Source organism: Odocoileus virginianus, chromosome 17, assembly GCF_023699985.2.
Source record: "Odocoileus virginianus isolate 20LAN1187 ecotype Illinois chromosome 17, Ovbor_1.2, whole genome shotgun sequence".
Classification (NCBI taxonomy): domain Eukaryota; kingdom Metazoa; phylum Chordata; class Mammalia; order Artiodactyla; family Cervidae; genus Odocoileus; species Odocoileus virginianus.
This window is the reverse complement of record NC_069690.1, coordinates 31,620,516-31,647,416: the sequence shown is the minus strand read 5'-3', so window position 1 is coordinate 31,647,416 and position 26,901 is coordinate 31,620,516. Positions and strand designations below refer to the sequence as shown.

General features: G+C 43.5%; 1 protein-coding gene and 1 pseudogene across 3 annotated transcripts; both read left to right on the top strand.

The window, feature by feature from the left end:
* The first annotated feature begins 1,484 nt into the window (after positions 1 to 1,484).
* On the top strand, positions 1,485 to 1,860 carry LOC110133556 (enhancer of rudimentary homolog pseudogene; annotated as a pseudogene).
* Positions 1,861 to 14,570: 12,710 nt separating this feature from the next.
* Positions 14,571 to 16,661, top strand: UBB (ubiquitin B). 3 transcript variants are annotated; one of them, XM_070479182.1, is made up of 2 exons: positions 14,571 to 14,679; positions 15,372 to 16,661. In XM_070479182.1, exon 2 carries the CDS (start codon positions 15,378 to 15,380, stop codon positions 16,521 to 16,523), a length of 1,146 nt encoding a protein of 381 aa, XP_070335283.1. In that variant the 5' UTR covers positions 14,571 to 14,679; positions 15,372 to 15,377; the 3' UTR covers positions 16,524 to 16,661. The 3 variants fall into 3 exon arrangements, with proteins under 3 accessions (XP_070335283.1, XP_070335285.1, XP_070335284.1); XM_070479184.1 differs by lacking the exon at positions 14,571 to 14,679 and adding an exon at positions 14,949 to 14,972; XM_070479183.1 differs by lacking the exon at positions 14,571 to 14,679 and adding an exon at positions 14,954 to 15,028.
* Positions 16,662 to 26,901: the final 10,240 nt, after the last annotated feature.

The window sequence follows — 26,901 nt, the reverse complement described above, 5'->3', positions numbered from 1 at the left end:
GGACATATCTCGGGAGCAGACGCACAGGGCCAGGAATGTGGGAAGGGATACAGACCCTCCATCCCTCTCTGGGACCACTCTCACCGCCACTCGTCCCATCTCCACTGTTGACCGTCACAAGCTCTCCAAACCCTGTACTTTAGAGATTTGTTTGTAATTTTAAGTGGAGGAGAACTACTTTACAGTATTGTGATGGTTTTTTGCCATACATCATTATGGAGGCTTCATTACGTAGGTGTGATTGATGCCATCAGTGGCCACTGATGACTAATTCAACCTCAGCCCTCTCTCTACTCCCTCAAGGTGGGGGAGGAGGGCTTAAGCTTCCAACCTTCTGACAACCCCAAAATTGAAGGCCTTTCCAAAAGTCACCTTATTAACACACTCTGGGAAGGTTGAAAAGTGCTCATTATGAATAATAAGACATCTTTATCACTCTGACCACTTAGAAAATTTCTAGGGTGTAGAAGCTCTATCATAGCAATGAGGATGAAGACCAACTTCTTACAAATCACATCAGCACAGTAATCTTTGTTAGACTGTGTACAATAGAAACATCTAATTAAAGATCTTCAGACCCAATAAATAAATAAATAAAAAGATCTTTAGACTCTTGGGGACTTCTGTGGTGGTGCAGTGGTTAAGACTTCCAGCTTCCAATGCAGGGGGCACAGGTTCAACCCCTGATCAGGGAACTGAGATCCCATGTGCCATGAGGTGCAGCCAAAAAAAAAAAAAAAAAAGTTAAGACTCAAATTAAAGTATGGGTATCTAGTACCTCAGAAGAGATCTTATTTTGTTATTTTGGTTAAAATCTATCATAAAATTGCTCAAATATGTTATTAGGAATGCTACCTGTTTGTGAATTATGTAAACCCACAGGCCAGACTGAGGGTAATTTTTCTTCTATAATAACTGAAGTGATATTGCTGGATCCAGGAACTATTCTTGCTCAACTTTGTTTTCCAAAGGGGTTGTAACAATTTAAACTCTCACCACAGTAGATATTGTCTGACTTTTTAATCCCTGCACATCTGCAGCTTATGAAGTGGTATCTCATCATGGTTTTAATTTGTTTATTCCTAACCTCCTTGAACAACTTTTTATGTTTGCGTACATGCTCAGTCACTTCAGTCCTATCCAACTCTTCACAACCCCATGGACAGTAGCCCACCAGGCTCCTCTGTCCACAAGATTCTCCAGGCAGGAATACTGGAGTGGGTTGCCATGCCCTCTTCCAGGGGATCTTTCTGACCCAAGGATCGAACCTGTGTCTCTTACTGGCAGGCAGGTTCTTCACCACTAGCACCACCAGGGAAACCCCAGCTTTTTATGTTTATTCCATCCTATTTCCTCTTCTATCTTCTTCATATACTCTAGATCTGTGCTATCAATATAGCAGCCACTAGTCATATGTGACGACAATTAAAATTAAATACAATTTAAAACTGAGTTTCTGGGCTGCAGCGGGAGACTTAGGCGCGATGTCTCACATCATCTTACTGGTATAGCCTACCAAGAGACCAGAAGGTAGAACTTACGCTGTGAATCTGTGAATGAGTGTATGGAAGGTGTTTGTAAAATGTATGAAGAAATCTGAAGAGAATGAATCCCAACAGCCCCTTTATCACATATGATATCAGTCAGTTGTTTGATTTTATTGATGACCTAGCAAACCTCAGCTGCGTTGTTTACCGAGCTGATACCCAGACATACCAGCCTTATAACAAACATTGGATTAAAGAGAAGATCTACGTGCTCCTTCATCAACAGGCTCAACAGGCTGGGAAACAGTTGAGTTTGGAAGCATTAGGGGGATGGGAGTGGGCTTGGAACACAGCTGTGTGCAGTGTGCTGTAGTGGAAGTTTTGTATTATATTTATCATGTTTCCATTTTGGTACACCCTAGCTAGAATTGAATGTATTAGATAAAATGTGATGATCTTGTTCAATCTGAAACCGTCTTTGCCTCCCTCCCCCCCCTTTTTTTTACTTAAACATTTTTATGATGATTTAGATGAAAGTTGGTTTTTGTCAGTTAACGTTGGTTCCAGTCCCTCAAACTGTTCATACTTGCTTTATAGCAGCCACTGTACTAATCCTCCTTCAAATTGGGGTGGGGAGTGGTGGCGCAGTTTAGTTATGTCCGCAAGATAAAGTCTTGGTGAAAAAACAAATGTTCTTTAGTTAAAAATAAATAAATAAAACTGAGTTTCTCAGTCTCATTAGCCGTAATTCAAATGCCCAGTTTTAATGTAGTTGAATTTATGAAAGACCTACCAAAGCTCTTTTCCTTGGTCATGAAGATATTTGCCTAGATGTCCTTGTAAAAAATATAAAGTCTTGCCTTTTACAGTTAAGGCCTAAATCCATCCATAATTTAGTTTTGGGTGTGGCACTGAAAAGGGATATATTTTCATTTTTTCCAATAGTTCCTTCTTTACCGAATGTATATTAGGCTTTTTTATATGCATGGCTCTTTCTCTGAGCTTCTAGTCTGTTTCACTGATCCTGAGCTGATCACATTGTCTTATTATAACTTTAAAATGTAATAAAGGCTTGATATCTTGGTTCTTCAGGAGTGTCTTGACTGTTCTCAGACCTTTGCACATCCATATAAAACAATTTGTTTTGGCCATGCCAAAGGCATGCTGTATTCCCCAGCCAGGGATCAAACCCACACCCCTTCAGTGGAAGGGGGGAGTCTTAACCACAGACTGCTGGGGAAGTCACCATAAAAATTTTAGATTTGCTGTTCAAGTCCCCCATAAAATCCTGTTATAATTTTGACTGGAGATGCTTAAATCTACAGGTGGATTTGGGAAAAACAAACAACTGTACTACCTATGTGCCAGGTCTTGTCCATGGCCCTGGTGATGTAGCAGTGAGCAAGACAGACGAGGGGACATCCCATCAAAATTAGGCTAAAATCCAAACTCTTCATCATCGCCTACAAAACAGTCCACACAAGACCTTCCCCAACCCCCTGCTGGCCTCTCACCACTCGCTTTCACTCTGAGCTCCAGTCACAGCTTCCTTTGTATCCCTGGACCTCAGCAAGCATTCTCCAGCTGTGTTTTTGCCAGAATCCACTCTCCACTCTCTGTGCCTCACTTGCGTGACAGGCTCCTTCACCTTAAGCAGGTGTTTGCTCAAATGCCCACCTTTTCAGAGAGGCCATTGTGCTACCTAATAAAGCAGCATCTCTCTCTAACCTTAGCTGTATTCCATAGCCCTCATCACTACCTAACATGTTAAAGATCATTTTGTTTTGTTTTCTGCCTCCCTAAGAGAAACTGAGCTCTCTGAACCAGGAACTCCATCTGTCTTGTTTATTATCATGTTCTCAGGGCTTTGACCTGTGCCTGGAACATAGTTGTTGTTCCGTTGCTAAGTCGTGTCTGACTCTTTGTGGCCCTGTGGACTGCAGCACGCCAGGACTGTAAGCAAGCACTCAGTAAATTTGCTGAATGAATGAAAGAAGCAGGATCAGACAAATTATCAGGCAGTTTTGGAAAATACCCAGGCAAGCTGAGTTGGTATAGCTACCCAAAGTTTTATAAATATTTGGCTAGTGCTTATCAATTTTTAAAAAATGTCCACATTCCCCGAAGACTTCCAGGGAGAATAGTATTTAACTATCTAATCATTTTAGAGTCTGATTTGCAAGTATGTTATCATTATATTTCTATATGAGGGTTTGGGGAGATAGATTTTATTTTTAAAAATATTTATTTGGCTGCACTGGGTCTTAGTTGTGGCTTGTGGGATCTAGTTCCCTAACCAAGGATTGAACCTGGGCCCGCTACACTGGGAGTGCAGAGTCCTAGCCACTGGACCACCAGGGAAGTCCCTGGGCAGATAGAATGTAATTAATTCCAATTTATCAATGTTTTATTTTACAGATATTTGTGGTATCATAATTAAGAGGTATTTACCTAATTGAGGAACACACAAAAATATTTTTTCATTTAGACGTGACCAAACAGGTCACTGGTCCCTGCTGATGTCCACTGGGGTCTGAGGGACAATGTTGTGCACTGGAGCCCATGGTCTCCTGTACCACAGTGCCTTCCAGTGAGCCTGGACATTGCCCACTTGGTCTGGGAGGGAGTATTACAGCCTGCAGATGCCCACTGAGCACCTACTGTTTCCCAGGCATCAGTCTGGACACCATGATAACACAGTCTCTGACCTCCTGGGCTTCCAACGTACGGGAGGTGAAAAATGAGTGAGCAGAGCAAGTTCAGGCATTGATAAGTGTGCTGAAGGCAAGAAGAAAGTATTCCAGTGGGTAGGACAGTGTGGTCAGAGAAGGGCTCTCTGAGAAGCAGACTCCTGAGTTGAAACCTGAATGATAGGATAAAAAGGAAGAGCAGTCCAAGCAGAAGGACGAACACAAGTCCCAAGAGCAGCAAGGGCGAGAAGGGTCTGGGAGAAGGAAGGAAGGCTGTCGGGGGAGGATTAGAGTGATTGAGGGGGTGCAGTGGGGGCAGCACTGAGCAGGAGGCTCCCTCTGACCTCACTGGGCCTGAAGGCCACAGCGAAGACTCTGGGTCTGACTCGGGAACAACAGGAAGCAGAGGAGTGACTGGCGGTGAGTGAGCTGCTGGATTCTCCAGCGATGGACACGCCCATTTGAGACTATGCTGTGCTCAGCCTGGGGCCTGGAGGCCAGAGTGCAGACGAGACATCAGAAAAACCATCTTCTCCAATACCTGGCCAGGGAATCTGAGCCAGAGAATTTTATATGGAATGGAATCACACAGTCTGTACCCTGTACCCTTTTTTGTCTGGCTGCTTTCATTCAACATAATTTTTTTGAGATTCATCCATGTTGTGTATATATGTATAGTTAATTTATTTTTAATTCTGGGTAGTACTCCATTGCATGGCTGTACTACAATTTATCACAAGGACTTATCATGTATGTAACTGACTTTGTCTCTCTCTCTCCACACTGGTTGGGGAAAAAGCTACCAAAACAATCTGTGGCCCACTTCTAGCAAACAGATTGACTTCAAAGCTAGCATTTTCTATACTCATCTCACTCCTCATTTTCCTTTTTTTCTCCCCATCCACTTACCTTTTATTTTGTTACACTATAAACATTTAGGTCAGTCATCTAGGTACTGCTCTGAAACAAGGATCAAGTAATAATACTTGTCACCCTGCTTGTTTAACTTATACGCAAAGTACATCTTGTGAAGTGCTGGGCTGGATGAAGCAAAAGCTGGAATCAAGACTGCTGGGAGAAATATCAATAACCTCAGACATGCAGATGACACTACCCTTGTGGCAGAAAGCAAAGGGGAACTAAAGAGCCTCTTGATGAAAGTGAAAGAGGAGAGTGAAAAAGCATGCTTCAAACTCAACATTCAGAAAAGGAAGATCATGGCATATGGTCATTACTTCATGGCAAATAGATGGGAAACAACGGAAACAGTGACAGACTTTATTTTCTTGGGCTCCAAAATCACTGCAGATGGTGACTGCAGCCATGAAATTAAAAGATAGTTGCTCCCTGGAAGAAAAGCTATGACAAACCTAGACAGCATATTAAAAAGCAGAGACATTACTTTGCCAACAAAAGTCTGTCTAGTCAAAGCTATGGTTTTTCCAGTAGTCATGTATGGATGTGAGAGTTGAACCATAAAGAAGGCTGAGCACCAAAGAATTGATGCTTTTGAACTGTCGTGTTGCAGAATACTCTTGAGAGTCCCTTGGACTGCAAGGAGATCAAACCAGTCAATCTTAAAGGAAATCAGTCTTGAATTTTCATTGGAAGGACTGATGTTGAAGCTGAAGCTCAGATACTTTAACCACCTGATGTGAAGAGCTGACTCATTAGAAAAGACCCTGAGGCTGAGAAAGACTGAAGGCAAGAAGAGAAGGGAATGACAGAGGATGAGATGGTTGGATGGCATCACCGACTCAATGGACATGAATTTGAGCAAGCTCCAGGAGATGGTGAAGGACTGGGGAGCCTGGCACACTGCAGTCCACAGGGTCGCAAAGAGTCAGACACGACTGAACAATAATAAGTAAGAGTGCTCTGCTTTGATTTGATTTGACTAGTTCTTTCTTGATGTTTGCTTAGGGATGCTGAGCTTTGTTGATTTGGTCTATTCATAGATGCTCATTATCTCCTACTTGGCCAATGGCCACCATGTCTGGAGTGCTGGTCTCTGATCTCATCCCCTTTCTATGCACCTGCTATGATGTCACCTAGTTATCATTCTACGGTAGGAATCTGAACATGTCCTTCCCATGCAGAGCATCTGCAAGAAGAATCTAAAGTCCTCAGCAGAGCAAGCCAGGTCCTTCATTAGTCATTCACGCTGTCAACAAATATTTACTGAGTGCTGACCATATACTAGGCTGCATGCTAGCCAGCTAAGAGTGGAGGTATGGTGATAAACCAGAGGGACCTAGTCTGTACCTCATAGAATTTATATTCTAGTGGAGGAAACAAAGAGATAAACCACCATGTAAGCAATACAATTATGGATTATGTAAACATGAAGTCATTTTGAAAGAAATAACCAAGGTGCTGCAGTTGAGTACTGGGAGCAGGAATGGGTGTTAGAGAAGGCCTTTATGAAGATGTGATGTTTACACTTAAAGTAGGAGACAGCAGGAGCCACAGAGTTCTGGGCAAAGGAAACATCAAGTGCCAAGGTCCACAAGTGGGAAAGGCCTGGGACAGCAGGACTGCTGGAGGTAGTGAAGCTGCTGGACTGTCGACCTCTGCCTCCTTCTCCAGGCTTATTTTCCACCTGCAGTCCCCCTAAATCCCAGACACAAATAGGTACCCACCTGTCCTTCATCATACTATGCCTTCTCACTTTTCACCTGCTTCCCTCTCTCTGAACAATCCTGACTCCTCCCTGAGATTGGGCTTCTAAGTAATTCCTTTGTGGTAACTTTTGGGTTGCTCTGCTACCCTCCTCCAGGCAGCTAGACAGCTCCTTCCTCTTCTATGCCCCCACAAAAGTCTATGTACTTCTCCTTGTCTGTGCAGCTAACATTTACTGAGTGCTTCCTGTGTACCAAAAACTTTTCTAAGCATTCTACCTGTAGAAACTAATCTTGCAAGGCAGGTTCATTCAACCCTCAAAAACCCTGTAAGGGGGACCTCCCTGCTGGCTCAATGGTTAGGGATCCGCCTTGCAATACAGGGGACCTGAGTTTGATTCCTGGTCAGGGAACTAAGATCCCACATGCTGCAGAGCAACTAAGCTCTGGTGCCACACAGAAAGTTCCTGCATGATGCAATGATGCCAAATAAATAGTAAAAAATAAATTTTAAAAAACCCTGTAAGCTAGGTATTATTAGTATCTCTGCCCTATATACATGAAGACACTGAGGCCCAGAGAAGTTGAATAACTCACTGACAGTCACAATGAGTAAATGGTAGAGTCAAGATTTCAACCCAATCCAGTCTGTGCTTTAACCACTTAGCCATTTTTGCCTTTTAAGATTGACAACAGTAGCTAGCATTGATCAAGCACCCCCTATAAACCAGGCTTTCTTCTCAACCCTTTACATGTATTAACTCATTGAATCCTCCAACAACTCATTAGGATAAATACTCTCAGGATCACAATGACCCCCCTTTATTGGTACTAAAACCACAACCCCCTTGGGTGGGGCCCATGTCCTACCCAAGTCAGCCACCCCAAAGCCTTCCATTCCCAGAAGCTGCTGGACATGTCTGCTGAACGAGCAAAGAAACCAACAAACCTAGTCTTTCTCTTGCCTCAACATTAAATTTCAAGGGACTGCCCTGGTGATCCCATGGTTAAGAATCTGCCTTCTAACGCAGGGGACATGGTTTCGATCCCTGGTCGCGGAACTAAAATCCCACACACTGCAGGACAATTAAGTCTGTAAGCCACTATGAAGATCTGGAGTGCTGTAACTAGGACTTGATGCAGCCAAAAGCAAAGAAAGAAATATTTTTTATAAAAACAAACAAACATAAAATAAAAAATTTAAATTATTTTAGCATCTTTGTAACAGTGAAAACTAGGAATATCTTGATGTTAAACTGTGATATCTTCACATAGGAGAATACTACACAGCAGCTAAAGCAATTGAACTAGCTTTATTAACACAGCTAAGCCACAAAAAACAATATTAAAAAGGGGAAGTTGTAGAATGATAGCTAGAGTATGACATCACTTACATAGTCTAAAAACAGGTGTTTTAGTCTGTTCAGGCTGCTATAATAGAACATCACAGACTAAGCAGCTTATAAACAATAGAAAACATATTTTTCACAGTTCTGGAAGCTGGGAAATTAACATTAAGGTGCTGGCAGATACAGTGTCTGATGAGGGGCCACTTCCTATGTCCTCACATGGTGCAAGGGGGCTCTCTCTGGGGCCTTTCATAAGGACACTTGGCCCATTTTTAAGAAATCTGCTCTTGTGACCTAATTACCCCCAAAGGCCTCACCTCCAAATACCATCACACTAGGACTAGGTTTCAACACGTGAATTCTGGGGGGTCACATTCAATCTATAGTAACATGTAGTATTTATGGAAACATTAATGTATGTTATTAGTTTTAAAAGGCTCCTGGGGTTGATAAACATCAAATTCAGCACTGTGTACCTCCAAAAAGAGAAAAAAAGTATTGGTACTGGAGAGGGAATACTTTAAAAAAAAAATTAACACAGATTCATACAGGTCCATCCAACTGAGTTTTAACAAAGGTGCAAAAGTAATTCAATGTAGGAAAGATAGTGTTTCCATGGTGAAACTGGAGGAATTTGACATCCAAAAGTGAAAGAATGAACCTCGACTTAAGCCTCAAAATGAATCATAGATTGACATGTAGGGAAAACACGAAGTCTTTGGGATCTAGGGCTAAGTGTAGAACTCTTAGACACGACACCAAAAGCACAATCCATTAAAGAAAAGAACCAATAAACTGGACTTGGTCAAAAATTTCAAATTTTGCTTTATGAAAGATGCTGTGAAGAGGAGAAAACAGGAAACTGGGGAACTGCAGGTCTTAGAAAGTTTACAGAGCAGATGTAACAAAGCAGAAAGGTAGATGGGCAAGAGGTTGGATTCTGAAAATTGAGTACTTGGATGTAAGAAAGCAGAGTGTGATCATTTTAGGTGATGTCCAGGTTCGTTGCTTAGGTGAAATGGAGATGACCGTGGAAGAGATCAGGTAAGCATAAGATAGGGTGTTAAGACATCTCAAAATAACAAACCTTTGTACTTCAAAAGACCACCAAGAAAGTGAAAAGACAACTTATAGAATGGAAGAAAATACCTGTATTTTCTAAGAATTTGTATGTAGAATATATAGCGAACATTCAAAACTCAACAGTAAAAAAATGTAAACAGTCCAATTACAAAATGGGCAAAAGAGATGAACAGATATTTCAGCAAAAACAAAATCCACATGGCAAAGCAGCACATGAAAATACATGCAACATCATTAACCATTAGGGAAATAAAAATTCAACATCTAAACACTGCACAAGAATTACATAGCTAAAACTTAAAAAAAAAAAAGTGACAATTCCAAATGCTGTGAGGATGCAAAGAAACTGCATCTCCCAGATACTGGGGGTGGAGAGTAAATAATACAACCCCTCTGGAAACGGCAGTTTCTTAAAAGACCTAACCATTCACATACCTGATAACCCAGCAATTACACTACTAGGCATTCATCCCAGAGAAAGAAAAACATCTGCTTACACGAAAATATACATGAATGATCAGAGAAGCCTGTGTTAAAAAGGAGATAAAATGCCCCAAATGGAGTCACTTGTGTCAGGCCCCAGGGCAACAATCTAAGACTTCATTCCTAACCCAATTGCAGTTACAAGCTTCCCCAGGAAACTGACCTTTAACCAGACAACCTGGAATGTCCTGGTCAGCACTAGGATCCACCCCTGTGATTCATGGATACCTCTGCCCTTCCCCTTAGGAGAGGAAGGCAGCCTCGCCTAAAACAAGGTATTCTTGGCTAATTCTTTCCTTTTTTCTGCTTCCTCTCTGCCTTTAAAAATCTTTTCTTTTCTGTAGCTCAACAAAGCTCTTTCTATTGCTAGATGGGACATTTCCTGATTCACACATTGTTGAATAGAGTCATGTGATCTTTGTATTTATTCAGTTGAGTTTTTGTTACTTAACATTTGTTAATAGTCAAAAACTGGAAACATCCCAGTTTCCATCTGTAGGTGAAAGTCCATCTGTAGGTGAATGAATAAACCAAATGTGGGACATATATACCACAGAAAGATATTCAGCAGCAAAAACGGATGAACTCTTCATATAGTCAACAATTTAGATGAATTTTACATGAAAAATGTCAAAAGGTTACATACTGTACTATTCCATTTATGCAACATTCTTAAAATGACAAAATTATAAAGATGCAAAATGGATTAATGACTCCCTGGGTTTTCGGGGAAGGGGTAAGAGACTGACCATAGGAGGTAATCAAGAGGTTATCCTTGTAGTGATGAAAACAGCTCTCTGTACCTTGATCGTGGTGGGGGTGACATGAATCTACTACCCATGTGATAAAACTGCATACAACTGCACACATACTGAAGTGCATGTAAAACTGCTGAAGTCTGAATAAGGTCTGTGTGTTGCACCAATGTTAATTTCCTGGTTTTGACATTGTACTACAATTGTGTAAGCTGTTGTCATTGGGGGAAAATGGGTGAAGGGTACATTGAGACTTCTCTACTATTTTTGTGAGTTCCTGTGAACCTGTAATTATTTTTAAATAAAAAAATAAATCATTAAGGAAATGCAAGTCAAAGCCACAATGAGGTGTCATCTTACACCCATGGGGACAATCATTTTTTTTTTTTTTAATAACAAATGTTGGTGTGAGGATGTGGAACAATCAAAATTGTACACTAGGGAGGCATGTAAAATGGATTTGCTGTGAAAAACACTTCAAAAAAATTAAAAATAGAATTACCTTAAGATCTAGCAATCTCACTTGTAAGTGCATATTCAAAAAAACTGAAAGCAAGATCTTAAGGAGATATTTGCACAACCATGTTCACTGTAGCAGTTCATTATTCACAAAAGCCAAGAGGTGAAAGAAATCCACATATCCACATAGATAGATACATGGATAGACAAAATGTGCTGCATACATACAATGGAATACTATTCAGCCTAAAAAAGGAAATTTGTCACACACACTGTATGATTCTACTTACATAATGTACCTAAGATGATCAAAATCATACAAAGAAGAATGATGGTTAGGGGAAGGAGAAATGGGGAGTTATTTAATGGGTATAGAGTTTCAGCTTGGCAAGATGAAAAATTCTAGATATGTTATAAATAATGTGAACACAGTTAACACTACTAAACTGTACATTTGTAAGTGTATAGTTAGTCTGTGGGCTGAAACCACTGAAGCCCAAGTACCTAGAGCCCTTGCTCCACAACAAGAGAAGCCACCAAAATGAGAAGCCTACACACCGCAACTAGAGAGTAGGCCCTGCTTTCCACAACTAGAGAAAGTCCACGCATCAACAAAGACCTAGCACAGCCAAAGATAAATGTTTTTTAAAAAGTGCATAGTTCGTAAATTCTATACCCCATTTTTTTCACAAAAATATTTTTAAAAGCTTAAGCAAAATAGCTTTTGCTATTCTGTTAAGATTTAACAAAGTTGGGTGGTGGTTATATGGTGTTTGTTATATCATCTCCAACTTTCATGTATGTATATAATCTTTCACAGTGAAAATCTTTTTGAATAGCTATTCTTTTAGAATTATTTATTTATTTATTTGGCTGCTCTGGGTCTCAGTTGCATTACTCCAGATCTTCAGTCTTTATTGAGGTGGAATCTACTTCATGACCAGGGATCGAACCCCCGCCCCCTGCATGGGGAGCATGGGGTCTTAGCCACTTGACCACCAGAGAAATACCTTGAATAACTATTTTTAAATGGACAGATTTTTAAAATTTTGAGGCCCAATATAAAGACAATTTAGAATTTTGCTCTGTGTTCATTTGGGCACTCAATATCAAAGTCTCTAACTTGCTGGTAAGAAATCAGAATTAGTCTCATAATTCTGTTGCAATAAACTGCCAAACAAGGAAATGACAAACCACAGAATAACTCTGTATTTTAAATGTCAGCTGATAATGTCAAGAAAACAATTGTGAATTTATAATTGGAAACAGTTTTCTCACAGATTTTTATTAAAAGACCTCTAGCTAAGTAAAAAATCACTTTGAATCTTAGAATCAAATTCTTCCTTTCAAAGGGACTGCCTAGGCAAAACCATTTGCACATGGTCATTAAATAAGAACTGTTTTTTTTGCTTTGTGTTTTAAGTGTCTAAGGCTGTCAACATTTTCCCCCAGTTGAACCAAAAGGAAACTACAGTTCACTGAACAAACATTTATTAAGCACAATGCCAAGTGCTGTGCTAGATTTCCAAATCTGTGATTTCAGGGATTTCTGTCGGTCTATTCTTTAATGTGTTTATCGACTACCTTTTACAATCACCAGAAATGACGCTATTATTAAAAGTTTCTTTAAAAAACACACCATAAAAAACTCATCTTGTCTATTAAACATGGCACGCATATTCCTCTTTTCTGAAAACATTTTTCTGTGCTGAGGTTACCAAATGCCCTTTGTTCAAACATTAAACCAGGAAGCTGTATGACTAACTTCTGGCAACTGCTAGAATTCCCAGACATGTCACCGTATCAAGCCATGAGATTTCCATTCTAGATCATTCCACCAATTCACAGGGATGACTCAAGAGGAGTTGTCACTTAGTTAAACAAGCTCAAACTACTGAACGTCAGGCTAACAAAAACGAAAAACCATACTTTGTACCATCAACGTTTAATCAACTACCTCATCGACCAAATTATCTTCAAGAAACTGTTTATTTCTATCTTCTATCATTCATGTAAATAGATTTTAGTAAGTCAGAATAAATTTATCGCTGTCTGGGCGTTAACTCAAATGCTTGTCACACTGTACCTCCTCTAACTGTTAAGCGTTGAAGGATTGTCATTTAGACTCACGACCTTTCCTAAGTGAAAACTAGCCACTCTGTAGTAAGGTGCACATCTCCAGACCACCTCCTAACTTCGCGAGGTTGCTGCTACGCGACAGCCACAAGCATGTTTATTTACACCCCCACCAGCATGACTCAGCCGCCGGGCTGCGTGGCTGCGGACCCAAACACGTCTGCCTTACTCACGTTCCCCCGGTTATCTCGTTGCTGACCTGCGGTCACACCCGCAGCGGGGTCCTAGGGGTTAAACCACCCGTAATGTCGCTGGCACAACGAACACATTGATGGGACACTAAAAATGCTAGGGTCGCGAATTCTCTCGTACGTGAATTCTGTCTCTCCATGTGGGTTTTCGGCTCCCCGATCCACATCATCTTTCACTCGGGGTCTGGACAAACAGCAGTGAGGGAAAGGGATGTGAGAAGGGAAGCATTTCTAAGCGCGGCCACCGGGTCACCTGGAGCGGGGATTTGGGAGGCGGGGCTGTGCAGTGGAGCAGTGGGCAGTGTGAGGACTCCGTAATGAGGACGGTGAAGAAAGCCTCCACCGTGGGGGTGGGGGGTTCGAGGCGAGGAACAGGGAGTGGGGGGAGGCCTCTGCGTGGAAGACGTTGCAGGGAGGAGTGTCCCGCCTGGAGGGAAGTCTAGAAGAACATTCTCTTCAGGTGAACGCCTCCGCGGCGGGGGAGGGGGCCTCCTCGGTCGATGGGGCGGCGGGGGGTGGAGGATGGAGGGATACCCGGGCCCAGTACAGAATACCAAGAGTCTAGATTTGGCCTCCTCAAAGCATGACCAAAGCATCCTAACCGTACAACGTGACTAAAGTTCCGCAACTGTGCTCCAAACAACAAAAATAAAACGGGCCGATGTGAGAAGGGCTTGAGCCTCAAGACTGACACCAGAAAAACTGCGGGCTCCGCCGCCTAGCTCCTGGGCACCTCCAGACCACCACTTTCTCGGGAAAATCACCGCGGAACCCGCTATATCCTAACCTAAAACCCGACTACACATCTGAGGAGTCCGGGCCTAAGAGGCGGAAGGGAACGACCCCTCCTCCACCCCCAGCCGGAAGTACGCTTCTCCAGTGACGGCGCGCCTTTGCCGCGCACGCGCTCTCAGTTACTAAGCAACGTCGTTGCTGAATCACCCCAGCGGGAGCCCAGCAACAGCCGAGCCGCTGCCTTCCCCACCAATCAGAGCCGGCCTCGCCTCACACCACTCACCAATCAGCGCCGGCGCTGCAAGGAAGTTTCCAGAGCTTTCGAGGAAGAGCCCCTTAACTCGAATTCATCCGCCCTATAATTTTCCTACCTTTTCCTAAAGGAGGAGAAGGATCATCTGGAGGGGAGGGGAGCTGATTTGTTAGGATCCTTTTTTCCGGTTCTGAGGAATTTCGAGCTCAGTCGAAGGACATAACTGCGTCGCGAGAGGTGGGGCCGAGCGAACTACTTTTAGCGGCGCAGGAACACTACGCCTACGTAAGAGTGATAAGTGACGCAACAGACGTTGTATAAATTTCGGCCCCGCCGAGCCGGAGCACTTAGCGGCGACTGGCGTTGTTGGCTTCCTGTGTCCTCTTGGAGGTGACGCTCCGTGATTGAATTTGAGGCATCTTCGCATTCACTCACAGGTACTGGCCCGCAGCCGGGAGTGTCGGGAGGAGCGGAGAAGGGGGCTTCGGTGAGGGCGAGCCGTAGGGGGCTCGGAGTCCACGAGGCGGGGTTGGGTCGGGTCGGATGGGGTGGGGTGAGGTGGGGGAGGGGAAGCGAGGTGACGCGGCCCCGGCCTTTCCGGAAGAGCGGGCCTTGTTTACGTGTCGGGAGCGGGGGCGGTTGGCGCGCGCGCCCGCCGGCAGAGGTCAACGGACACTTAACCGATGGAGATTCTATCGCGTCTGTTTCAGGGGGGAAAGGTGGAAGAGAGGTAGCGGCGGGGGCTTCTGGAAACCTTTTTAATCCGAATCCTACCGTGGAGGAGGTGTAGGTCCCCAGTTGCGTTTAAGCAAGTTTTTTTATCTAAATGCTGATACGATTACTAGGTTTGGGAGGAATTGGGCGGGATCTTAACGGAGTACCTGAACAGTTCTGGATGATAATATCAGAAAGTACTTTCGAGTCTCCAGCCTGCTAGGTAGACGTCTTGAGTAAGGAATTTTGACTTCAGTGACTGATAAGTTTGTCTAGTAAAAAAAAAAAATTTGTGAAAAATCTTGAGGTAGTTAAGGCGCTTTAGAATATAGTCTGTTCATTTTGAACAATCAATTATGAAAGCGGTAAAAGATTATGAAAATGACAGTAACGTTTTTTCTATTAACCTTTATAGGTCAAAATGCAAATCTTCGTGAAGACCCTGACCGGCAAGACCATCACCCTGGAGGTGGAGCCCAGTGACACCATCGAGAACGTGAAAGCCAAGATCCAGGATAAGGAAGGCATTCCCCCTGACCAGCAGAGGCTCATCTTTGCCGGCAAGCAGCTGGAAGATGGCCGCACTCTTTCTGATTACAACATCCAGAAAGAGTCGACCCTGCACCTGGTCCTCCGTCTGAGGGGTGGTATGCAGATCTTCGTGAAGACCCTGACCGGCAAGACCATCACCCTGGAGGTGGAGCCCAGTGACACCATCGAGAACGTGAAGGCCAAGATCCAGGATAAGGAAGGCATTCCCCCTGACCAGCAGAGGCTCATCTTTGCCGGCAAGCAGCTGGAAGATGGCCGCACTCTTTCTGATTACAACATCCAGAAAGAGTCGACCCTGCACCTGGTCCTCCGTCTGAGGGGTGGTATGCAGATCTTCGTGAAGACCCTGACCGGCAAGACCATCACCCTGGAGGTGGAGCCCAGTGACACCATCGAGAATGTGAAGGCCAAGATCCAGGATAAGGAAGGCATTCCCCCTGACCAGCAGAGGCTCATCTTTGCCGGCAAGCAGCTGGAAGATGGCCGCACTCTTTCTGATTACAACATCCAGAAAGAGTCGACCCTGCACCTGGTCCTCCGTCTGAGGGGTGGTATGCAGATCTTCGTGAAGACCCTGACCGGCAAGACCATCACCCTGGAGGTGGAGCCCAGTGACACCATCGAGAACGTGAAGGCCAAGATCCAGGATAAGGAAGGCATTCCCCCTGACCAGCAGAGGCTCATCTTTGCTGGCAAGCAGCTGGAAGATGGCCGCACTCTTTCTGATTACAACATCCAGAAAGAGTCGACCCTGCACCTGGTCCTCCGTCTGAGGGGTGGTATGCAGATCTTCGTGAAGACCCTGACCGGCAAGACCATCACCTTGGAGGTGGAGCCCAGTGACACCATCGAGAACGTGAAGGCCAAGATCCAGGATAAGGAAGGCATTCCTCCTGACCAGCAGAGGCTCATCTTTGCCGGCAAGCAGCTGGAAGATGGCCGCACTCTTTCTGATTACAACATCCAGAAAGAGTCGACCCTGCACCTGGTCCTCCGTCTGAGGGGTGGCTGTTAATTCTTAAGTCTTCTATTCATAATGCCCAATGATGGCATCGTTCTGCACTCTAGCCATTTACCCCAGTTTAAGTTGTTTACCGGTTTCAGTAATAGCTGAACCTGTTCAAAATGTTAATAAAAGTTTTCTTGCATGGTAGCACTTTTGGTGTCTGTTCTGAATACATGGTAATGGTGGGTACTTTTAACAGGTTAAAATGGTATTCAAAGAAGGCATTTGTCTGCAGTTTGTGTGTCCAAAATTTAAGTTCTTGGCAAACATTCCGTGTGCCAAGGTATAGACCTCTGTTCAAGATCATTAATAGGATTCTAATGTAATTAAAACCATTTCAAATTGTAAGAGTATGGAGGCGTGTTGGGGGAAAGCACTTTCCTGCCTCCTGAAATAGTGGGTAACAAGACTTATTACAGAGAAATGAAATTCAGAGGTTGTTCAGTTGTGTTCTGAAGTCCTGTAATTATTGGTTGACTATTGTCCCTTTTTTCCTCTGGTGCTTTACACTTGGGTGTTTAGTCTTAGATAATAGAACCATAATTTTCTCTTAAGTGAACTGAGCCAAGAACCAAATGGAGGCCCTGGTCAACAAGGGTAAGGAGAGAGATTGAGTTAAGGTGATTACTAACATCATTGGTTCCTAATAACAGCTCTGCCTGTTTGTTAGGGGTAAGATTGCTCCAGTGAAGGAGATTCTGTAACTTGGGTGGTGGCAAGAATCTTGTGGAAACCCTACATGGCAGATTTTGTGCTCCCATCCCACGTGGTGCGGTGGTAAAAAAAAAATCAGCCTACGAATGCAGGAGAACCAAGAGATGCAGGTTTGACCCGTGGGTCGGGAAGGTCCCCTGGGAAAGGAAACGGCAACCCACTCTGGTATTCTTGCCTGGAAAATTTCATGGACAGAGGAGCCTGGCAGGCTCTATGAGGTTGCAGAGTTGGATGTGAGTGAGGGCATAACACGGTTAAGCCCTAGGAAGTATACTCAGTGCTAATTGAAGATGGAGTAAGAATATTTTGGGGCACAAGCCCTCCTTTATTAATTTCCTGCTATACAATTCTCTTCAGTAGTGGTTCTCAGCTGGAAGTAGGAAGGGGAGGGCCTGGGTGTGGAAGTAAAGGGGAAAAGAGCTGGAAGCCCTCAGTTTTACAGTAAGCTAAGAAAATCACTTCTGGTAGTAAAACTAGTGTAACCACAAGGGTAGCATGAGGGGTAAGAATCACCCAGTGGTGTGATAGACAAATGTAGAAAGCCAAGCCTCATGAGAGTTCAGGTGTACCTGAGAAGAGCTTGGTGCATAACTTTAGGAACTCTTAGCAGCAAAAGCTGTTTCAACTTTTGTCCTAGAAACCCACTTAATTTTGAACATACACTAAATTGGAATACTTGACTGATTTTCTTGGGTAAATTAGAGACTGGAAATAAGCACTTAACTTTAGCCTGTTAATGCTTCAAATTGGTGGTAAAAACGAGCCAGAAAGGTAAAAAGCTATTAAACCAGTAGAGGTGGTAATGAAACATTAAGCCTTTTAAAAGTTTTCCGTAGACTTCAGGGAACACATTAGATTTGTTGTCAGGTTGGAAGATTATATCCTTCCCAGTCCAGTGTTTGGACTTGTCCAAGCCCCTAGTTCTTGTAACAGGCAAGGCAGGGACTGGAATCCAAGTGTCAGCTCTGACAAGCTCAGAAAATTCATAAAGTTTTATTCAGTTCCTTTCCCTAACCCTTCAGGATGTCACCAAACTAGTGCTTGCTGAACCACTCTTGCTTGAATATTGTATAATTTAAATAGGCCTTTTCCAACTAAACGTGAGTTTTGAAGATTAAAAGTTCTCCTACACTTAACGTTACACTTAACCTGAGAGAAAAGCATTTCACCGGAATAGCTCTAGTGAAGACGAGTGCTGATTTGGGCAATGGGACTAGAATGTCCTTTTTCCCAAAGTCACTGACTGACTTCACAGGCTTTGAGGTCTGCACTCGTGTGAATCCCCTGAGGAAAAAAGGTTTTAGCTGTTGCTCTAATTCTCTAATTCTCATGGGATTTCCTCCGTCCTTGCGGATCCCTCAAAGTATTCACGGATCTTGGCAAACACTGCACACAACCGGAGGTCTGAGCAAGGAAACCTCTGTGTGGTCTTCACCAACCTGTGGTATCAACTGGGAAGCGGGGCCAGCAGTCTCTCTCTCTTCCCTGAAGTTGGGCCACACTCAGTACTCAGACACTTTGCACAAGTGTCTGTTTCATTCTTTATGACTACATCTCAGACTTCCCCAACCTCAACAGGCTGCATTTTAAGATACACTCTGTTCATCCCTCAATCCGAAGGGGCAAAGGCATTGGCACCGTTTCAATCAGGCCCAGCCAACGCCAAATGGAAGCTTTAGGGACTTCTCTAGTGGTTCTGAGGTCCCAATATGGGGGACCAGGTTTTGATCCCTGGTCAGGGAACTAAAGTACACATGCTACAGCTAAGACCCAATGCAGCTGAATAAATATATTTTTTAAAAAAGAAGCTTTAGACAAATGTTGATTTCTGGCAAAGGATCTTGCACTTAGTGTAACGATATTAACTGCTGAAATAAGCTTTGAGATTTTCCTTTCTTTGTACCTTCTTGATCCTATCACCATCCTCTTTTTGTGGTCATCAGAAGTTGAGTGGTGAAGTTCACTCTCCAGATGATAGGTCTCTGCCAAACCCTGTAGCTTATTCTAGCACCTATTCTTTGGACCATGTACCACTAGCCAGGACTCCTTTTAAGGAACATCTTTACCGGCGTAAAGTTTAACGTGGCGGAAACTTAAGTCAGTGTTTTGCAAGCTTCGTCCTCTAAATGTTACAACCTCTGAAAAGGATGCTGTGGTCACAGGAGCTCAGGAAGCTGTGTGCTATCTTCCCCTTGGAGGCCATCTTGAAGACTCCAAGAAGTTCTGCCTTAGAGCAACCAGCTGTGGTTCAGCCCAGTGTGTTCCAATGTCCAATTTCACTTTTTTTTTTCAATCTCCTTTTCAATCAGTTACCATTGCTCACACTTTGAGAAACCTTGTTTGAGCCATGACTCCTCACATCCACATCTTGCCCAGCACTACTGATTGTGCTTTGTTCCCAGCCTCTGCAGGACAGAAACCTGCTGCCATGGCCTCAGAGACTGCCACAAACTGGGCCTGGAAATTCTGCTAAAATAAAGCAACACAGGGACATCCCTGGTGGTCCAGTGGCTAACAGTGCACGCTCCCAATGCAAGGTACCCAGGTTTGATCCCTGGGCAGGGAACTAGATCCCACATGCCACAGCTAAAGATCTCACATGCCACAATTGAGACAGTGCAGTCAAAAAAATTTAAAAAAAATAGAGCAACACAAATACAGAAGAGGAAAATATAAATGAAAATATTTTTCAAACACAAGGAGATGGATAAAACTTTCCAGGTTAGATGGTTCTTCCATAAGTTGTTCTTAGTCAGGTGGCACCTACTATAGCTTGTCTTCAAGCAGCTGTTAACAGACAAAATAGTAGTAAATTTTGAACGTGGTTTTTTAAATTTTTTTCTGATTTTTTAAAATAAAAGGGTGATACAAACTCTTGATAAAAATACATTTAATGGTATACAGGAATATTCAGTCAAAAGTGAAAAATCTCTTACCTCTTTCACTCCCCCCCCCCAGAGGAAACCACTGAAAGACTATTTCTCCACTCATCTATTAATTCAACAAATATTTACTTCAACAAATATCTACTCTGTTTCCCTGGTGGCTCAGATGGTAAAGAATCTACCTGCAATGCAGGAAGCCCATGTTCTGTCCCTGAATTGGGATGATCTACTGAAGAAGGGAATGGCTACCCACTCGGGTATTCTTGCCTAGAGAATTCCATGGACAGAGGAGCCTCGTGTGTCCATGGGGTAGCAAAGAGTAGCTCAGACACGACTGAGCAACTAACACTTTCACTGTTTACGGCATTGGAAATGCAGCAATGGGCAAAACTGACCAAGTCTGTCCTTACAAAACTTAAAGAGGAGAGGAGACCGAAAAATAGCTAAGTACATCATTTCTTAGGTAATGGAAAGTGCTATAGTGATGGAAAGCAGAATAAAGGGCCCTGGATGATCAGGGAAAGCACCGCAAATAATATGACATTTGAGCAAGGTCTGGAGGAAATGAGGGACTTGCCTCACAATATCTGGGGGAAGGGCAATCCAGGCAAAGGGAACATCGTGTGCAAAGGTCCTGGAAGAGAAGAAAGCTTAAGTTCAAAAGCAGTATGAAGGCCAGTATAGCAGAAACTTCGCAAGGGAAAGAGTGCCGGTGGTTATGACTCCATGCTTCCACTGCAAGGGGCACAGATTCCATCCCTGGTCAGGGAGCTGAGATCCCATATGCCTCATTGTTGTTGGTGTTTATTCACTAAGTCATGTCCAACTCTTTTGTGACCACATGGACTGAAACCTACCAGACTCCTCTGTCCATGGGATTTCCCAGGCAAGAATACTGGAGTGGGTTGCCATTTCCTTCTCCAGGGGATCTTCCCAACCCAGGGATTGAACCCACGTCACCTGCTTTGGCAGGGGGTTCTTTACCACTGAGCCACCGGAGAAGGCCATGTTGCACAGTTCAGCCAAAAAATAAGTAAGTAAAACAATGCTGCAATGAACATCTTTGTAAATGTCTCATCTCAGATGTGCAAATATTTCTTCAGGATATAACTAGAAGTGGAATGATATCAAAGAATATGGCATTGGAATTTGTGATTACTATAAAGTCACTCTTCAAAAGTACTGTACCATATGCAAAGAAATATTATTCAACCTTGAAAAAGAAGGAAATTCTGACACAAGTGGTGTGGATGAATCTTGGAGTCATTATGCCAAATGAAATAAACCAGACAAAAAGGACAAATACTGTATGATTCCATTATATGAGGTCCTCAGAGTAATCAAATTCATAGAGACAGAAAGTAGGACAGTGGGTGCCATGGCCTGAGGGAGGAGGATGGGGAGTTAGTGTTTAATGGAGACAGAGTTTCATATGGATGATGAAAAAGCTCTGGAGATGATAACGGTGATGGTTGCATAACAGTGTGAACGCACTTAATGCTGCTGAATCTTACACTTAAAAAGAGTTAAAATGGTAAATTTTACATTATATATTTTTTACCACAATAAAAAAGAAAACTATACAAATCTGAATTCCCACCAGTTTTGCATAAGAGTACCTAGACCTCCATACCCTCATTAATATATATTATTAATCACTTCAATTTTGGATAATTTGAAGGGCAAAAAATGACACTTTGTTTTTTTTTTTTTTTTCCAGATCTGTAAAGACTTTTTTTTTTCCCAATGGATCCCCTTTGTCTTTATTTTTTTTTCCATTTATTTTTATTAGTTGGAGGCTAATTACTTTACATCATTACAGTAGTTTTTGTCATACATTGAAATGAATTAGCCATGGATTTACATGTATTCCCCATCCCGGTCCCCCCTCCCACCTCCCTCTCCACCCAATCCCTCTGGGTCTTCCCAGTGCACCAGGCCCGAGCACTTGTCTCATGCACTCAACCTGGGCTGGTGATCTGTTTCACCCTAGATAATGTACATGTTTCAATGCTGTTCTCTTGAAACATCCCACCCTCGCCTTCTCCCAGAGTCCACAAGTCTGTTCTATACATCTGAGTCTCTTTTTCTGTTTTGCATATAGGGTTATCGTTACCATCTTTCTAAAGTCCATATATATGTGTTAGTATACTGTAATGGTCTTTATCTTTCTGGCTTACTTCGCTCTGTATAATGGGCTCCAGTTTCATCCATCTCATTAGAACTGATTCAAATGAATTCTTTTTAATGGCTGAGTAATATTCCATGGTGTATATATACCACACTTTGTTTCACTTTGCACACCCCTAATGTGTCCATTTAACTTGTTAAGGTTAAACACTTTTTGCATTTTTTGACATTAATTTGTACTGTGAGTTACATGTTCACTGGAGAAGGAAATGGCAACCCACTCCAGTATTCTTGCCTGGAAAATCTCATGGACGGTGGAACCTGGTAGGCTACAGTCCATGGGGTCGCAAAGAGTCGGACACAACTGAGTGACTTCACTTTACATGTTCACATCATTGCCTATTCGTATTGCTAATTGGTAATATTGCCTTATATATTCTAAAAAGTAATCATTTTTCTTTATAATCGCAATAAATAGTGTCTTTCAGAGTGTTGTTTCACCTTTTGTTTATGGTGTCTTTATAAAAACTGAAGTTTGGAATTTGAAAAAGAATCTGGCAATCTGTTTTCTTTAGGATTTCCAGGCCAAAGAAGAGAGGGAGCAAAGCTGAAAATTGGCAGCCTTCCCTCCACCCCTCAAGGCCAGTGTTTGGGAGGCATAGATCACGTGCTGAAGGAATGGAGGTGTGCTGGTCATGCACCTTGCCCCTCAAGCAGCAGCAAGTTCGTGGTGCCCACACACAGCAGGCTCTGGAGCAGGAACAGGGATGGAGGCTCTGCTGAGCCTGCCCGTGTTCCAACCTCCAGTCTTCAGACCTGCTCTGCTCACCCTGAGGCAGAGTGGAAACTACTGACCATTGCGTCCAGAGGCGATGCTTCAGTGTTTGCGGGGGAAGAGGGTTTTGAGGGCTCTTCCACAGAAGGCCTCACTTCTCAGGGAGAATGCCCCCCGCCCGCCAGCCAGAACCCTCAGCCTTTGCACACACCAGGCTCCCCACAAGCCCTTGGCAGGTTAGCTGGCAGCTCCAACCCTCCTGCTTGGCCCCGGCTTCTGAGAGGCGGCACCCTGCCCCCTCCACTCCTGTGAAAGCTGTCTTTCTGAGCATCAGGCCTGAGCATAATCTCCTTTAGAAGCTGAAGTAGCCTGCTCTCTTTTTGCAGCCAATACTTTAACTCAGATGCTCTGATGGCCTGTTAGATAATTCTACTCCTCTCCCAAGCTTTTCCTGGAAGCAGCTGGCGAAGTTGATGGGAATGTATGGCTCCTGCCCCCATGCCAGCCAGGACCTCTGGAGGGAAGAAGGCTCTGAGTCAGCCAAGGGCCTGAGCAGGGAGCTCGGAAAGAGAAAACTCCAGAGGCCAGAAGATAGGTGGTGATGGGGGAGGGGCAGCGGGGGGCTGAGGAGGGGCAGCAAGGACTGGGGAGGCAGCAGGGGCTGAAGAGTGGCAGCGGGGGCTGGGGGGCGGGCAGAGGGGGCTGGAGGAGTCCGCACTGTCTTCCTCCGCTTCTCTGGGCCCACCTCCAGCTGCTGATACCTCTGCCGCCAACCCCCCCTCTTCTGTAAAACCTCAAGAAGGCAGGTGGAGACTGCCGGATTCCAGTAAAGTGCTGACGATTTCCTCTAAGGGGCTGCCCCCCTTAGACTCACGTCACCCACCCAAAATAAGTCACTTGTCTCACTTCCAGCTCTGCCCTCCCCACTCCTATTTCAGGCCAGCGCTGTGCAGCATGCCTCCAAGCTCTGACCACTGGGCTCAGTGAATGGGTGTCTTAAAACGGGTCTTCTCATGTGAAAATTTATGGGCTTCCCAGGTAGCGCTAGTTGTAAAAAAACCTACCTGCCAATGCAGGAGACTATCAGAGACCTAGGTTCAATCCCTGGGCTAGGAAGATCCCCTGGAGAAGGGCATGGCAACCCACTCCAGTATTCTTGCCTGGAGAATCCCTTAGAGGAACCTAGAGGGCTACAGTCCATAGTGTCACAGAGTTGGACACAACTGAAGCAACTTAGCACGCACATATGTGAAAATTTATAGTGAAATAAGGGGCCCATGCCTAAAGATACACACCCAAAGTACATACAACATGTGTGCAGGCTCTTCAGGGTGACCCCGGAACACAGAAGATAACAGGCAGAACCTTCTGTGGAACATGCTTTGGGGTTGCCCAGAAATCAGCAAATATAACCCCTTTCATCTGGGAAGGTGGGCCAAACAGCTGTGTATGAATCTGAGCCCAACATCTCCTGAGGATGAGAATGTTATTCTGAGCCTTATTCTAAAGCCTCGCGGTCTGTAGAAATAAAACTGGTCCTTCTTGCAGGGAGGGAGAGGGATGGGCTGGGAGTTTGGGATTAGCAGATGCGAACTATTATATATAGCATAGATAAACAACGGGGTCTTACTGTATAGCCCAGGGAACTATATCCAATCTCCTGGGATAAACCATAATGGAAAAGAACAAGAAAAAGTATATGTATATACATATATATATATATATATATATATATAACTGAGGCACTCTGCTGTGTAGCAGAGATTGGCATAACACTGTAAATCAACTATACTTCAATTTAAGAAAAAAAAAAAGGAAGGAAAAAAAGGGGGGGATTGGTCCTTCTTACTCTAAGTGAAGTGCTGAGGCTGCCCAGACAAACATGCTCTGTCATGGAGCAGAAGAGACGGGTAAACAGACATGGTGATAAACACCAAGCCAGGTCACAGTCAGGCACCCTGCGGGCTCCTTCCCAAGAGAGGGGAGGGTGTGAGAGTCTCCAGGGTGCTGAGAACAAGGAAATGGAGGACTGGGTTCTGTACTCCCCTACCATTGCCTTAGGACCCACAGTACCTGCCCCACACCTGCAGGGACTCTGATCTCTGCTCCAGGCCTTTGGAGTCAAATCAGGGCAGCCCAGATCTCCTGTGTTTGGGAGATACTGAAAAAAACAGGTCAGGACCCACTGATTTTGCCAGCTGCCTAATCATCTCCTGTTCCAAACACCCAGATCTGGGGGATGACATTGCAAGGCAGAGTCCCTCTAATGCTGCTTCCCTCTGAGAGCAAAGTGTGAAGTCAGGCCTGGAGGGCTTGTTCTGTGGGGTGAGGAGTGGCTGGCTGCTTTTCTGGTGCCTCCCTCTGGGGCTTATCTGCTCCCCACGCACTGAAATTGTCAGGGCCTATGGACAGAACAGAATACACCCCAGAGGATGTAGTACGGCAGCCTTCTCTGCTCTCAGTACTTCACTTCTGACTTCAGTGACACCAGCTTGGAGACATTGACTTGGAGACAGTGTTAGATCTCATGGGTTAAGAGCATCACCACTTTCAGGAGAGAAGCTACACACTGAATTATCTTCAGAATAAGGATTTTTTAAATTAGACTAATTAAAAAAAATTAGACTAATGAACATGTTAAAAGATACAAGGAAGAAATTGGAACTATAAAACAATAACACAAAAACATCAAAAAGAAACAGTAAGAGATACTAGGTTAAATATATAATAGTTGGGCTGAAGAACAATGTTCAGATATTGCGGGACATGTCCCACACACAGTTTGCATCTCCACCTACTGCCCCTTACCTTTTGTGTTCCAGGGTCACCCTAAAGAGCCTGCACACGTGTTATATGTACTTTCAGGGTATGTCTTGAATGGATGAATTAGTGAATGGATTAATGAGTGAGCTAATGAACTAGAATGACAGAAATTCCCCAAAAGTAAAAAAGAAAGAAGGAACAGATAATATAAAAGAGAAGCTAAAAGATACAGAGGATTAAAAGAAGAATAGTAACATACAGACAATAGGAGTCCTTGGTAGAAGGTGATAAAAATGGAGGAGAGGAAAAGCAAAGGAAATAAAAGCGAAAATAAACAAATGGGACTTAACCAAATTTACAATCTTTTGCACAGCAAAGGAAACCATCAACAAAAAGAAAAGACAACCTATGGAGGAGGAGAAAATATTTTCAAATGACATGATCAACAAGGGTTTAATTTCCAAATATAAACATGTCGTATAGCTCAATAACAAGAAACAAACAACCCAATCAAAAAATAGGCAGAAGACCTAAATAGACATTTCTCCAAAGAAAACATACAGATGGCCAAGAAGAACATTAAAAATGTTCTGATTAATAATGTTACTAATTATTGGTGAACTACAAATCAAAACTACCATGAGCTATCACCTCATACTGGTCAGAATGAGCATCATCAAAGAGTCTACAAATAACAAATGATGGAAAGGATGTGGAGAAAGGGGAACACTTGTACACTGTTGGTAGGAATATAATTGGTGTAACTGCTATGCAGAACAGTATGAAGGCTAAAAAACTAAAATAGAGTTACCAGTTAATTCAGCAATCCCACTCCTGGGCATATATCCAAAAAAGATGAAAACTCTAATTAGAACTGAAATCCCACAAGCCACGTGGTGAAAATTATATATATAGCTAAGAGCAAAGAAAAAGGAGAAATACTTCCATAAAACCAACCCTCAAAGTCAGAATTAGGACTTCCCTGGTAGTCCAGTGGTTAAGAATTCACCTGCCAAAAGAAAAAGAGAAGAATCCACCTGCCAACGCAGGGGACACACGTTCAGTCCCTGGTCCAGGGAGATTCTACATGCCTTGGGGTAACTAAGCTCATGCACCACAG

Coding starts and splice junctions, on each gene's coding strand:
- UBB (XM_070479182.1), top strand. CDS start 15,378: ATGCAAATCTTCGTGAAGACCCTGACCGGCAAGACCATCACCCTGGAG.